The 13,259-nt window shown below is 47.5% G+C and overlaps 1 protein-coding gene across 1 annotated transcript in view; it reads left to right on the top strand.

Annotated features, from left to right (window-relative positions):
* Nucleotides 1–12,707, top strand: part of lhfpl4a (LHFPL tetraspan subfamily member 4a) — a 35,233-nt gene extending 22,526 nt beyond the window's left edge. The window contains exons 2-4 of the mRNA XM_030374963.1: nucleotides 3,551–3,787; nucleotides 4,285–4,301; nucleotides 10,155–12,707. Of these exons, the coding sequence (XP_030230823.1) occupies nucleotides 3,551–3,787; nucleotides 4,285–4,301; nucleotides 10,155–10,208 (308 nt within the window). The 3' untranslated portion in view covers nucleotides 10,209–12,707. The remainder of the gene's footprint in view (nucleotides 1–3,550; nucleotides 3,788–4,284; nucleotides 4,302–10,154) is intronic.
* Nucleotides 12,708–13,259: the final 552 nt, after the last annotated feature.

Below are 13,259 nucleotides of genomic sequence, written 5' to 3'. Positions count from 1 at the left end.
GGCTCCTTCTCCTCAGCTGCACGTCCAGGATCTGTTGCTGTACTTTGCCTATGGAGGGGCCTATCCTCATCGTCATCGCTGGTTTCAACAGGGCTAACATAGGGTGACACGGCTGCGCAAGTCAGCTGGGTGTCGGAGGCCTTCGCCTCGACCGGGCGTCTTCGGATTCGCCGTTTTGGGTTCCTCAATTCCCCGGCCAATAGTGGGAGAAGGGCAGGCTGTCTCGGCCGAAAAGCACCAGGACTGGAGGGTGATAACCTGGACCTCCGAGGTTGGATACTTCCGGGTGTCTCCATGGATGCAGGAGACGGAGATCTCTTCTCCCCAGGTGGCACCAGCGAATTGCGGCCTGACGAGAGAGACCATGCTTCCAAAACCAATGAGTGTCTCTCCCACCTATCTTCACAGGACATTTTGGGGCTGGGGCCCCCTGTTGGGCCCAACAGGTAGATAGGGACTGGCTGAAGAAGCCCTTACCACCCGTAGATGCGGCCGTAGGCATCGGTTCATCCCGGTTCGGACACTCTCTGGCTAGGTGTCCCTCCTGGCCACTGGAAAAGGACAGTGGCCGAGGAGGAGGCATTGGTACTTGCCTCTCCGTCTGTCCGGTCCAGCCAGTCGGTGTCCGGGCTGTTGGCGTGCTCACAGCATTGCCACTGGTCTCTCTCCCTCTGTTGGCCTTAAAGTTAGTATGCGTGACATACTCCTTGGCGTTGTGACCCTACCGTAGTCTTTCTGCGCTCCCCCAGTCAAGAAGGGCAATAGGTTGTTCGCACATGCTGCTCTTGGCCAGTTCTCCCTTGCTGCAGTCCTTTCAAACAAGGCAATATACGTCTCTATGTCATCATCCAGCGTCTGTTTGGCCAGCACATCTCGTGGTCGTCGCTCTTGTCTTCCGCTTACTCTGCACAACTCAGCTCAGCTACAATCATTCTCCTCTTCGTTCGGACGTGCTCTATCCCGATCGGTTTACCCACTGATAGCGAGGACTCAGACTGCCCGCATCCTCCACCATAAGTGGGCAAAAAAGGTGAAATCAAACTTATGACATTTATTTATAAAGGTGCGGGGAAAAGGAGGGGAGCAACTCAAATCTTCACCAGGTCGGCGGTTGATGTCAGGGTGCTCTGTCTGGCTCTTCCTGCTATGGGGGGCAGAGAGAGAGAGAGAGACAGGCCAAGCTTAGTGGGGTCTGTGGTCCCTGCCACTGACCCCTTCACCCTGGCTGGGCTCTTGGTTCCTCTTTGGAGTTTTAGGGGTTCCTCTCCAGCTGCAGGCCTTCTCTCTCGTATTAGCATGACACAATTGACACAAATCAAAGTAACAATCCTTCGGTCCACTTGGACGTAATTTAATTTGGGTTCAAGGCCTCAGTTGGGTCAAGAGGGTTGGCCACAGGCCTCTTACCACGAGACTGGCCTAGAGTGTGTCTGGTCTCCACACGCTCCTCCAGCCAGTCTGTCTTCAGCTTGTTCTGGTGGAGTTAAAAGGCCTCCTGATTGCAGGGCTAACTCAGCACACCTGAGTGGTAAGCTGAGACACCTGAGTGGGGCGTGGTCTCTATGACAAAGCTTTTAGAGTAGTACCTCCCATCCAACACCACACCCCTTGGCTGCCTTTGCCTGCCTTTGCCTACCATGTGGCCCTGTTGGGCACTGCTCAGCGGCTGGGCCAACCCAACATTCGATGTGCCCTCATAAGGCCGTGGAGTTATGATGTAATTTAAGAAAGTACAGTGAGTGTTTGTTTTCGCATGTAGTTTAAAATGTTAAAAAATATATATATTTAGTAGTTTCAGAAAAACAAGACATGTTCCAGCCATACACAGATTTAAATATACCATAATCATTCAAATCACCCCGCGTTATTAAATTATAGCTCTTTCACCTCGGTCCAAATCAGCTTCAAACCAACCAGCAGGAAACACAGAGTTGGCTTGCCTGAGGGGTGCATGTGTATATGTATGTGTGGTGTGTGTGTGTGTGTGTGTGTGTGTGTGTGTGTGTGTGTGTGTGTGTGTGTGTGTGTGTGTGTGTGTGTGTGTATATGTGGTGTGTGTGTGTGTGTGTGTGTGTGTGTGTGTGTGTGTGTGTGTTTGTGTATGTGTGTGTGTGTGTGCGTATGTATGGTTGGTGTGTGTGTGTCTGTGGGGGGGTGTTTGTGTGTGTTTCTTTGTGTGTGTGTCTGTGTGGGGGGGGGGGGGGGTTGTATTGGCAAGTTCAGGATGAACTCGCCAACTGTAAACAAAGGCAAAGGAAAATGTTGATGCTGTTTTACTGCGACGCCTAAAGGAAGACACACATTCAGTGATAGATTGCTTATTCGCTCACCGAAATCTCTTAGGGAGAGAAATCGGTGAGTCAGCACAGTGAGAGGCAGGACAGGTTTAAGACACAAATTGCATTCCACGCACTCCTCCCCTTCCCACCTCTCCTGCCCTCCCTTCCCCTCCTCCTCCCCTCCTCCAGTCCCCTCCCCTCCTCCTCCACCCCTCCTCTCCTCCCCTCCCTTCCCTTCCCCTCCTCCCCTCCCCTTCTTCTCCTCTCCTCCCGTTCTCTCGTCCCCTCCTCTCGTCCCCTCCTTTCCCTTCCCTTCCTTTCCTCCTCTCCTCCTCCCCTTCTCTCCTCTCCTCCTCCTCCTCTCCTTCCATCCCATACTCTCCTCCTCCATTATCTCTTTCTCCTTTACACGCATTATGCTGACAAGATGGCAAAATTTGTCGACATGATTCAAAGGGGTTTGGGTCTCAAAGTGAGTGACCACTTCGGTTTTGACTCAAATTTATAAATAGGGTAAATTCCCTTTGAAATAATAATTCTGCGACATTCGATGGAGATGTAAAGATCGGTCATTCCCTATTGACTGCACACCTCACTCATTAGAGTGTGACGTGGGATTTGATAGCCGCTTGCACTTCCTATGTGCTATGAAAGTCCGCTTTTTCAGAAACCTTTAGGACTGTCACCAGTGTTAAAATGGGGGTTCACTCCCCGTTTAAACCTGCACTGTGTCACTTTCCTACTCACCTATCAACTTATTATAAAATACCCAAACCAGAAAGCTAAAAGAATGAAACACCTATAGTCAATCCATCCAGGGAATTCTTTCTCGCCATGCCTCAGTTACACTTTTATCAACCGATCGTGTCTAGACTGGCTAATGAGCCAGACCAGACCTCACCAGGATGGATTCTATACAGTCCCATCTGACGCTTCAATCATAACAGTCTAAAGAGGCCTAAATGGATTTATTCTTGTCCCCCCATATGGGAAATTACAATCAACCACTAGACACTGCTTGTGGGTGAAGGAACACAGTGCAAGTGTCACCATGGTTCTCATCATCTCTTACGTACCTCCACCCTGGTCCACAGCCTGGTGCTGTCCTCATCTCTAACGTACCTACCCCGGTCCACAGCCTGGTGCTGCCATCATCTCTAAGCTACCTCCACCTGGTCCACAGCCTGGTGCTGTCATCATCTCTAAGGTACCTACCCTGGTCAACAGCCTGGTGCTGTCCTCATCTCTAACGTACCTACCCCGGTCCACAGCCCTGTGTCTGGTGTTTGGCTGCATCATCTTCCCTGACGGCTGGGATGCGGAGGTGATCCGGGACATGTGTGGCGAGGACTCTGGGAAGTATGCGCTGGGGAACTGCTCGGTGCGCTGGTCCTACATCCTGGCCATCATCGGCATCCTGGACGGCCTCATCCTCTCCTTCCTGGCCTTCGTGTTGGGGAACCGGCAGGACAGGCTCCTTCTGGAGGAACTCAGGATGGCCAGCAGAGGTGATGGGACTGTCTGGCTTTCTGTCTAGCTCCTTATCTCTGTATCTATGGATGTATCTTGCTGGCTGTCTGTCTGTCTATTTAGATATATTTATATCCGTCTCTCTACCTCTGTATATGTATCTTTCTGTCTGTCTGCTTCTCTGTCTGTCTGTCTATCTTTGTATCGATGTATGGATCTGTCTGTCTGTATGTCTCTATCTCTGTATCTATGTAGGTATCTTTCTGTCTGTATCTCTTTCTGTCTGTCTCTATCCCTTTAGAGTCTGTATCTGTATCTATGTATGTATCTTTCTTTCTGTCTGTCTGTCTGTCTGTCTGTCTGTCTGTCTGTCTGTCTGTCTGTCTGTCTGTCTGTCTGTCTGTCTGTCTGTCTGTCGGTCTGTCTCTCTATATCTGTATCTATGTATGTATTTCTGTCTGTCTATCCATTTGCAATGATTGAACAGGGGAAAGATAGTCTGATGACTGAGACCAATCTCATTCTGTCTCCACAGATTTTGCAGTGTCGAGGGTGAGTTTTCATTGTTGTCGGGTTCTATGTTGCATGGTCTCCTAGTTAAGCTTGTTGTGTGTGTGTGTGTGTGTGTGTGTGTGTGTGTGTGTGTGTGTGTGTGTGTGTGTGTGTGTGTGTGTGTTATAATCAAGTCTATGAATGTTTTATCGCTGACCTACGTTATTACTAACATACTCTTCAGAATCATAATTATTGATTAACACTATTCGTCATGCATTCTTGCTATCACTTTTAAATTATTTCTATGTATGTCCATTATGAATGCTGTAATCAATTCAAGTGTTCAATTACCTGTATGCTCAAATAGATGTAGTTTAGGTCATTTAAGCCCCTTTTACATCAGCCAAGTTATGACTAACCCTGACCCCATCAGCTGGACATGGAAAAATGTCAAATTAATCTCAGGAAGTAAACTTTAGAATAACAAGAGCCCTAGGAAGGAGCCCAGGGGAACACTAGCTAGGAGCTTGGTCTGGAAAGAGAACCTCAAACAGTACAACAAAGCTTAGAGGAATAAATATACTATGTTGTTAATCTAGAGTGATAAGTATACTAGTGTGCTGATGAGGAGTGAAACATGTACTAGTGTGCGGATGGAGAGTGATACACAAGGATCAGTTCAGCCACACTGACCACACTGGGGGTCATGAAGCAGGGAACCCGTTTCTTACCTGTCCATCTCCGCCCTGCTGAAATGAGACGTAGCACTGACATCTCAAAGGGTTTCTCTCTTTTAAATTTACTCCCAGTTCAACGGTGCATGGGCAAGGTATATTTTAGAGGGTTTTCGTCTGGGGGGGGGGGGGGGGGGGGGGAGCAGAGGTTGAAGCATGTTAAATGAAAATTCTGCAGCGCTGCACTTCTATAAAGAATGGTCCACCCAGAACGGAGAGAAGCCGTCGTTCTGAAGAATTAGTTCCACTGAGGACTCTGCACAAAGCAGGCCCCTGGGCCTCTCCTGTGTGTGTGTGTGTGTGTGTGTGTGTGTGTGTGTGTGTGTGTGTGTGTGTGTGTGTGTGTGTGTGTGTGTGTGTGTGTGTGTGTGTGTGTGTGTGTGTGTGTGTATGTGTGTGTGTGTGTGTGTGTGTGTGTTTGTGTGTGTGTGCATGCATTAATGCGTGCGTGTGTGTAGGCGTGCATATACTCTTTTTGTTTGCAGCAGTGTGTATGTGTTTGCTTATGTTTAAGAGCTTTTGCTTTATTTTGCAGGAGCATGTGTGTGTCTGTGTGTATGTGTGTGTATGTGTGTGTGCGTGTGTGCTTGCAATTGTGCCCAGTGTAAGAGTGAAAGACGAACATCTAGCCAATTGCCTAGCTGATGGGGTAAAAGATAAGGAAAGAATACAAATCAAATAATACAAACTAATGTGTGTTGTTGCCCAAATGATCTACGTTGTTGCATTTGACAAACATGCATAAAACGTCTTGCACAAACAGAGCAAGACTACGTGAAGAGAAAGCTGAGACTGTTTCTCAGGATGAGATGAGTGCAAGGGTCTGATAGAAACAATGCAGCTCTCTGAAATGTTTGTTAGGTTTAGGATTAACCCTAGGGTTAACTTGTGTGTTTGTGCTAGGGTTAACCCCAGTGGCGCTGGAATGATTTCAGTGGTGGAGGGGCCAAATGCGCGTGCATGTGTCGAACAGCGCGTGACACCTCCTCAGCCTATGATGTCTCAATCAGTCCGTTTCCCGGGTCCGTTACCCGGGCCTAATTAATAGCCTACATTTTTGACTAGCTAAAGCTGCAGGCTTGGTATTGAAAATAAAAAACTACGAGGGGCGGTGACAAACATGCCGGTGGTGAGATTTTTGGCATTGACAGTCTGAGATGATCAGTGTAGTCCTTTTTCCATCAGATTTTCAAGCGAATTAACTCTTAAAGCGAATTAATTTGTAGCGACATAAGAAGCGCCTAAACGGTTTTCCATCGACAGAATGATTATAGCGAATTAAAATTGTGTCACAATGCCCCGTGTTGAAGCGCATTTTTCTGACCCGCTAGATGATTTTCCATCAACAATGCGCATGCGCGACATTCTATATCGCTTCAGCCGTTTTCCATTACTTTTATGTCGCTAGAACTTTCCCAAAACCACCTCTGCAGAGCGAATTAACTTAGTGCGAAAAAATCGGCGTTAGAGCGATATAACCCTTTTTCCATCACATATGTCGCACTAACTTTTGATGCGCATCATTTTAAAGCGCATTATCTTTTTGATGGAAAAAGGACTTGTGATACTTTGATAACGAGAGGGAATTCCCTGACCTAAGTGCCGTGGTGGTTCCAGCTGCGAGAATATTTTTACCGATGAATGATTCTAGAACAGAGGTTTTGACTAGCCTTCGTAATCATCGGGGAAAACCCACTTGCAATAGGAAGAAAAAATGTTTGGTGTCTCGGGCGTAATATACCGACACAAACATATAATTCCTGTTATTTTGTTAGTTGGACTGGAATTAAGTGAAAGAGATCATCCTATTCTGTTCTTGATGCTTGTGACTGTCTCAGTCCGTAGGCTACTAAAACCTAGAGACATCAGATGATTAGGCAAGCTGCTCCTCAAAATGTAACGTAGGATAAAGGGTAGACTATATCCACTTCATGCGTTTTGTGGTCTCCTATCTGAGCTGACAGCTGAAGCTGTGGTGGGTCGGATTCTCCAACACGTTTACTAATTGAATTACCTCTAGTCCTATTCATCCCCAAATTGCAATGCGACATGCCTGCCGCCACCTAGTCTGACCTAGATGGAATTAATGTTGCCATAAGAAATAGCTTTACAATCAATTGTCAGTCATAGCTGTGTTTTGGGCGTAACATGCATTAAACCAACATATCCCATCTCTACCTGGCTCAATTAACTTAACGAGTCGGTAGCCTATTTTAGGGAAACGTTCTCCGCGGAGCAGATAGGCTACATGGTGAAATGATTGAAGCACAAAGGACCCAGCCTCCCTCACTTGAGCTTTACCCAAATAATTTAAGCTTTCGTAGCCTACAAAACTAAGTACTTTGCTTAGAAGGCTGGGCTAAAGCCAGATGCTCTTTTTTTGTTGATGCATGATGACAGCTCGCCCACAGCAGCCCTTATCAGTTCGGAAAGTTTACCCTTTCCACGTGTGATTTGACTAGTGTCAAAAATTTGAATTTTTTAATTTTTTTCACTTTTGTAGTCCTATGTTCTCTGCAGGTTTCTGCTAGTCTGTGGCCAAACTATTTTCTGATAAACACCATTTGCCAGTCACAAACAAAAGTCTTCCCGTCCGCGCATCTTCCGTTCCCTATTGCACTTGCTCTACTAGCCCCACTATACCACCTCCAGCAGGCCAGTTAAAATATTAGGCCAAAACATTTCTAAGAAACTAAATATTTCATCAATACAAAAAGAATATATATATATTTACTTTTTTCACGAAAAGTGGGTTGGTCATTGGATTCGCGGCCTCATAAGTTCCAGCGCCCCTGGTTAACCCAACCCCTAGCCCTAATCCTGTGCATTGGGCTGTAAGACTTGACTCTAGGTTTTTCCATGTATAACTCTATGGAAATGAGGCGCATGGGCTTGTACTAACATTGGTTCACAAAACTAACCAACAAAGATTTACAGAAAGATTTTCTCAAAATGTAGGATTGAAGTACAAATATCTTGTAATTTTAATGAAACAACATAATAATAAAATATGAATAGACCGGTACTTGATTAAAAAATGATGGTTCCTACCATCAATTTGGATGGTTTCATTTAAGAACTGGTCCGAGCACTTTGTAGGAAACTCCAACAAACCCCAATATTCCCATTCTTGTTGTAATTTTGGCTAGTCCTTCAAAATGTATTTCAACAGATGAAACCAGCAGGCCATGTGGGGGCAGCCTAGTGTTTTAGCCTTTGATTTGGCTTCCTCTGAGTCCTGCTTCCCAATCTGCCTCCCATTAGTTTGTAAGAGTGATGCATTCATGTCAAGTCGAGACAGGTGTAACTGAAGACCACGTAATATTATCATTTTTGAGCGATACAGTTTTAATCGTTTGTCCTTGACTTTCAAGAAGTCATCTGTAATTAAATTAAATTAATTTCAGTTAAATTCAATGTTATTTGCATAGCCCTTAATCACAGTTAGTCTCAAAGGGCTTCAAAGGCCATAGATGTATGACTCCCCCCTGACGGCAAGAAGTAACTCCAGCAATTAGAAAGGAAGAAATCTTAAGAAGGCAGAGGTGGGGATCCCTGCTTCCAGGGAACATTTCAAATCATTAAGTGTATGCAATACAAATTCAATGTTGTCTACGGTGATGGGGGGCTGGCCAGTTAACTGCCAGGGGAGTCCAACCACTGCAACAAACTAAAACCGTATACTGAATTGGACCGGGCAAGGTGCACACAAAACATAATCAGACCTGTAGTTTTTTCCGTTAGTTTTAAGTTTGGTCCCAACGTCTGTCCTCAACAGTAAAATTCAGACATCGAGGTTAAGAGCTCACAGGGAAGGAGGACCAACCCTTCACCGCTTCCTCCCCTTGAGCCTTCTCTCAGCTCGCTCTGAGACTGCTCTTCTCCTCCCCGTGATGAGCAGCACTGGTCCAACGCCGTGCCCGGGGTCCGCCTCGCATCACCTGGGGATGTTTGGTCACCAAATATGAGAGTGAATAAAGACCGGGGAGCCCAGCCATAGAGCCATGTAGCGGGCATGGGGGGGTTCTCTCTATGACTGTGAATGAAGAACAGGGTACGGCCGTAGTCATGGACCTGGGCATGGGGGTAGGAACGCAGCACGGCTCGACACTTTGAATAGATTTCCATGCCAGAGCAGCGGGAGCTGCTGCTCAGTCTCCCCGCTCAACCCCTTAGGCCTATCCCCTTTTATTAAACTGCTATGCTTAGACAATGAGTCACCAAGAAGTCTAATAATTATTATATAGTTATTATCCTGCCATTTACACTTACACAGACATAGTTCAGGCACGAATGGGCGCACAGTCACGCAGACACAAAAACCGAAAGACTATTATTATCCTGCCATTTACACACACACTGACACTCACAAACACAAACACACGAACACACACACACACACACACACACACACACACACACACACACCCACACACACACACACACACACACACACACACACACATTCAACCCGGGTGACCAAGCACTCGTTCTCCCTTCAAGGAGTCTCTTTCAGACACACATAGGACCCAGCTGCATTCCAGGTCCTATTTTATAGTGTGTGGTCTGGACATACGACGATTTCTGCACAGATAAAGAGGCTTGCAGAGATGCAACTGATGAACCCCAAGCAGCAGTGGCCTTATTTTTTATTCACGCATTTAATCCACACACTTGATCAACAAACGACTTCAACATGTTGAGGAAAGAACAACCAAATTAATTCATTGTAATTCATTCCTAATCGAAGAATTAAGTCTCAGCAAGAAACGTCGTAATTAGCCGGTGTCTACCACTGAAACAAGTTGAGCATCGCAGCATGGGCCATGGCATTGGTGTAGAAATGTAGCGTCGCTTCATATCTCAATGAAACATGTTATCAGCATGCGATACTAAAATCCCATTCATATTCACACACAGCCCCAACCTGAGGCCTCCTGTCCCGTCCCCCATGAACAGGATGTGAACAATGGCCGTGCAACAATTCAGTACCCCGCTCCTATATGGTCACCTCCCCACAAACAGTCATTCAATTCAATGAAGTTGTAAACCCTTAATCACAGCCACCGTCTCAGAGGGCCGTAGCCTACTTCAATCCATTCACACTTTTTTGTAAACTGCCCTTCTCCCCAGTGCCGTCTGTTCTCTGAGATGTGCTCTGTCCCTCTGGCTCCAGATCGAGGTCCGGGACTCCAAGGGCCCGCGCTACGCCCTGCAGCGGTTCCGTTGAGGTGGGGGCGGCCGGCTGCTGCTCCTTGATCCGGCCAAACATGGCTTCTTCTCCTCTTCACCTCCTTCGCTTCTTCAAGACCCAAGGCCCCTAGCCCCCGAGACCCTGACACCCCCCCGAGGCCCCTAGGCCCCGAGACCCTGACACCCCCCCGAGGCCCCTAGGCCCCGAGACCCTGACACCCCCCCGAGGCCCCTAGGCCCCGAGACCCTGACACCCCCCCGAGGCCCCTAGGCCCCGAGACCCTGACACCCCCCCGAGGCCCCTAGGACCCGAGACCCTGACACCCCCCCGAGGCCACGACCCCCAGAGGCCACGACCCCCCGAGGCCCTGACCCCCCCGAGGCCACGACGCTCTGAGGCCCAAACTCCCCAAGACCCAGACTCCTCGAGGCCATGACGCCCCGACCCCCCGCGGCCCCGACCCCCCGCGGCCCCGACGGGCCAGAGGGGTCTACAGAAAAACAGAAACACTTTTCCTATTTTAAGTTCAAAACCAATCCAAGGATGGAAAGGTTCTAATAATGCACACTTGAGGGACTTTTATCAAAATGGTCAACGGTGGTGGAGATGATAAGGCGTACTGATGCTAGTAACCATCTTTTAATTCAAAGTTAATAAGGAAAGGTTGGAAATCTCTCCATCTTATTGCTCACCTCCGTCTAAAGCAGCCGCTGTTGGGCGCTACACGACAGCTAGCAGGCCTAAACAGAGATAAGATACAGATAACAATCATCGCTTAGTGCTCCTTTAAGAAAATAAAGTTATATTATCATGCACAGACATAAGAGCATAGGTGCTACTTACGACAAACTAAGAAATTTGTGAAAAACAGTTCAGTTTTAGCAGGCCACTACACACTTTGTTAATTCGGGGGGCCTCATATATGCTGATATGCAATGATCAGAATACAAAAGAACGTCAAATCAAACAAAGGAATAATCCTGGTCTTCCGCCTGCTGAGGTCTGCTGTTTTCCACAACTGTGAAAGCCTAATGTGTTGAATAAACTCTTCTCCATTTTGAGGAATACCTCTCTGTCAACTTTCACCTTTTGCATTAGCGGCCATTATCCTGTTCCTAAAGTGTGCTTCCTTAGTGGGGTCCTGCTCCGTCCCTGCCTCTCGCTAGTCCTCCTGGTGGCCAGCAGCATGCTGCCTCTGAGGCCTGCAGCAATACCAGACCCAAACGGCCACTACTGGGAGGCCAGCCTGGGTGTTTGAATCAAGCAGTGAAACAACAACAAGCTTCTGTGCAGATGTCACACACACACGCGATAAAACACACACACACACACACACACACACACACACAGCGATGATGTCTCTTCTCCAGCCAGTTCAGGACAGAGTTGGTGTTCAGGGGGCGCTGGGATCAGCAGTAGTTTTAGAACTAGAAGAATTCAACAACTTTGAGGTTGACTTTCAAATGTTGAGTACTCTCTTATAATCTTAATCGATTTGGTTCACTACAATCATTCAAAAGAACAAAGTACAAGAACAAGCGTCCTGCAGGTTGCCGGCCGACAGCGCAGCCTGAGATCCACTTATCCACCACAAGCATTCATTCTTCACCCGTGAACTTACTGGGGTGGGGGCTGACAGTGGGAGTACACCTCAGTTTTAGCTAGTTGGGAGGTGAGGGTTGTTCATGAGGGACAGTGGTCCACAGAGACACCACTCTCTGATGCTACGCAAATATGAATTTAATGCTACCCAGAACTGTTGTAGCTGTGTGTGTTTGTGTGCATGTGCGTGCGTGAGTATGTGTTTGCTTGCGCGTGTGGGCATGCCCGATAATTAGGGTCTTACAGAATCAAGTATTAGGGCTCCTGCAAATATTGGGAGACAGGTTTTTATACGCTCTGCACAGTGGTGTGTATGGTATTCAGTCTTCCCTTTTTACCTGGGATTTCAAGTCCCTGGCAGGTGGCATCATATCCAACACAGACGGGAACCATGGAAAACCAAAGGGCAGTGCTGACCGGTGATTGGCTTGCCTTGCTTGGCTGGAGAAGATCTTTAGGAGAAACACCTATCGACTAGACCTCTCCACCAGTCACAGACTGCTGGTTTGGGTTTCTTGTTTCTTGATTCAGTCACTTTACTTTTACTAATCTTGTACATTAAATGTTGATCAGACCGCCCACCAGTTAATGCAGGAACCCATAGAATGGCTTTGCCTGTTTTACACAGGTAAATTTTTATAGGATTAATTCTGCGTAGGATTTGGTGCAATGGTTAATTTGTATGAACGGTTGGGGAATACTTTATCCTTGTTTGCAGGTTGAATGTACAAGGGTCGTTTGTGTGATATTTTAACCACCAATAGGATATCCTTCCCCTTTAAGTCCAACCCTTCTCCTCAGTCCTAACTTAATGACTTTGTTTTCAGACTTTTGTTTGCTCTCATTGTAATTTGATTTTTGAGTGTTGCAAGAGGCTGTGATGGATCACTGTTTAAAGATATGAAACCAAGGATTAAAGCAAAGAGCTTCCAGTGTCCGTCTCCTGATCTCATCTCATCATCTCATTTTCGTCCGCTTATCCGGGGTCGGGTCGCGGGGGGAGCAGCTCAAGCAGGGGGCCCCAGACTTCCCTTTCCCGGGCCACATTGACCAACTCTGACGGGGGGATCGACCGGTAGATCGAGAGCTTTGCCTTGCGGCTCAGCTCTCTTTTCGTTACAACGGTGCAGTAAAGCGAACGCAATACCGCCCCCGCTGCTCCGATTCTCCGGCCAATCTCACGCTCCATAGTACCCTCACTCGCGAACAAGACCCCGAGGTACTTGAACTCCTTCATTTGGGCTAAGGACTCATTTCCTACCCGGAGTAAGCAATCCATCGGTTTCCTGCTAAGAGTCATGGCCTCAGATTTAGCTGTGCTGATCCTCATCCCAGCCGCTTCACTCTCGGCCGCCAGCCGATCCAGTGAGTGCTGAAGGTCACAGGCCGATGATCCAATGAGGACCACATCATCTGCAAAAAGCAGTGACGAGATCCTCAGAACACCGAACTGCAACCCCTCCCCACCACGACTACGCCTCGATA

Source organism: Gadus morhua, chromosome 13, assembly GCF_902167405.1.
Source record: "Gadus morhua chromosome 13, gadMor3.0, whole genome shotgun sequence".
NCBI lineage: Eukaryota > Metazoa > Chordata > Actinopteri > Gadiformes > Gadidae > Gadus > Gadus morhua.
This window is presented reverse-complemented; position numbering and strand designations above follow the sequence as displayed.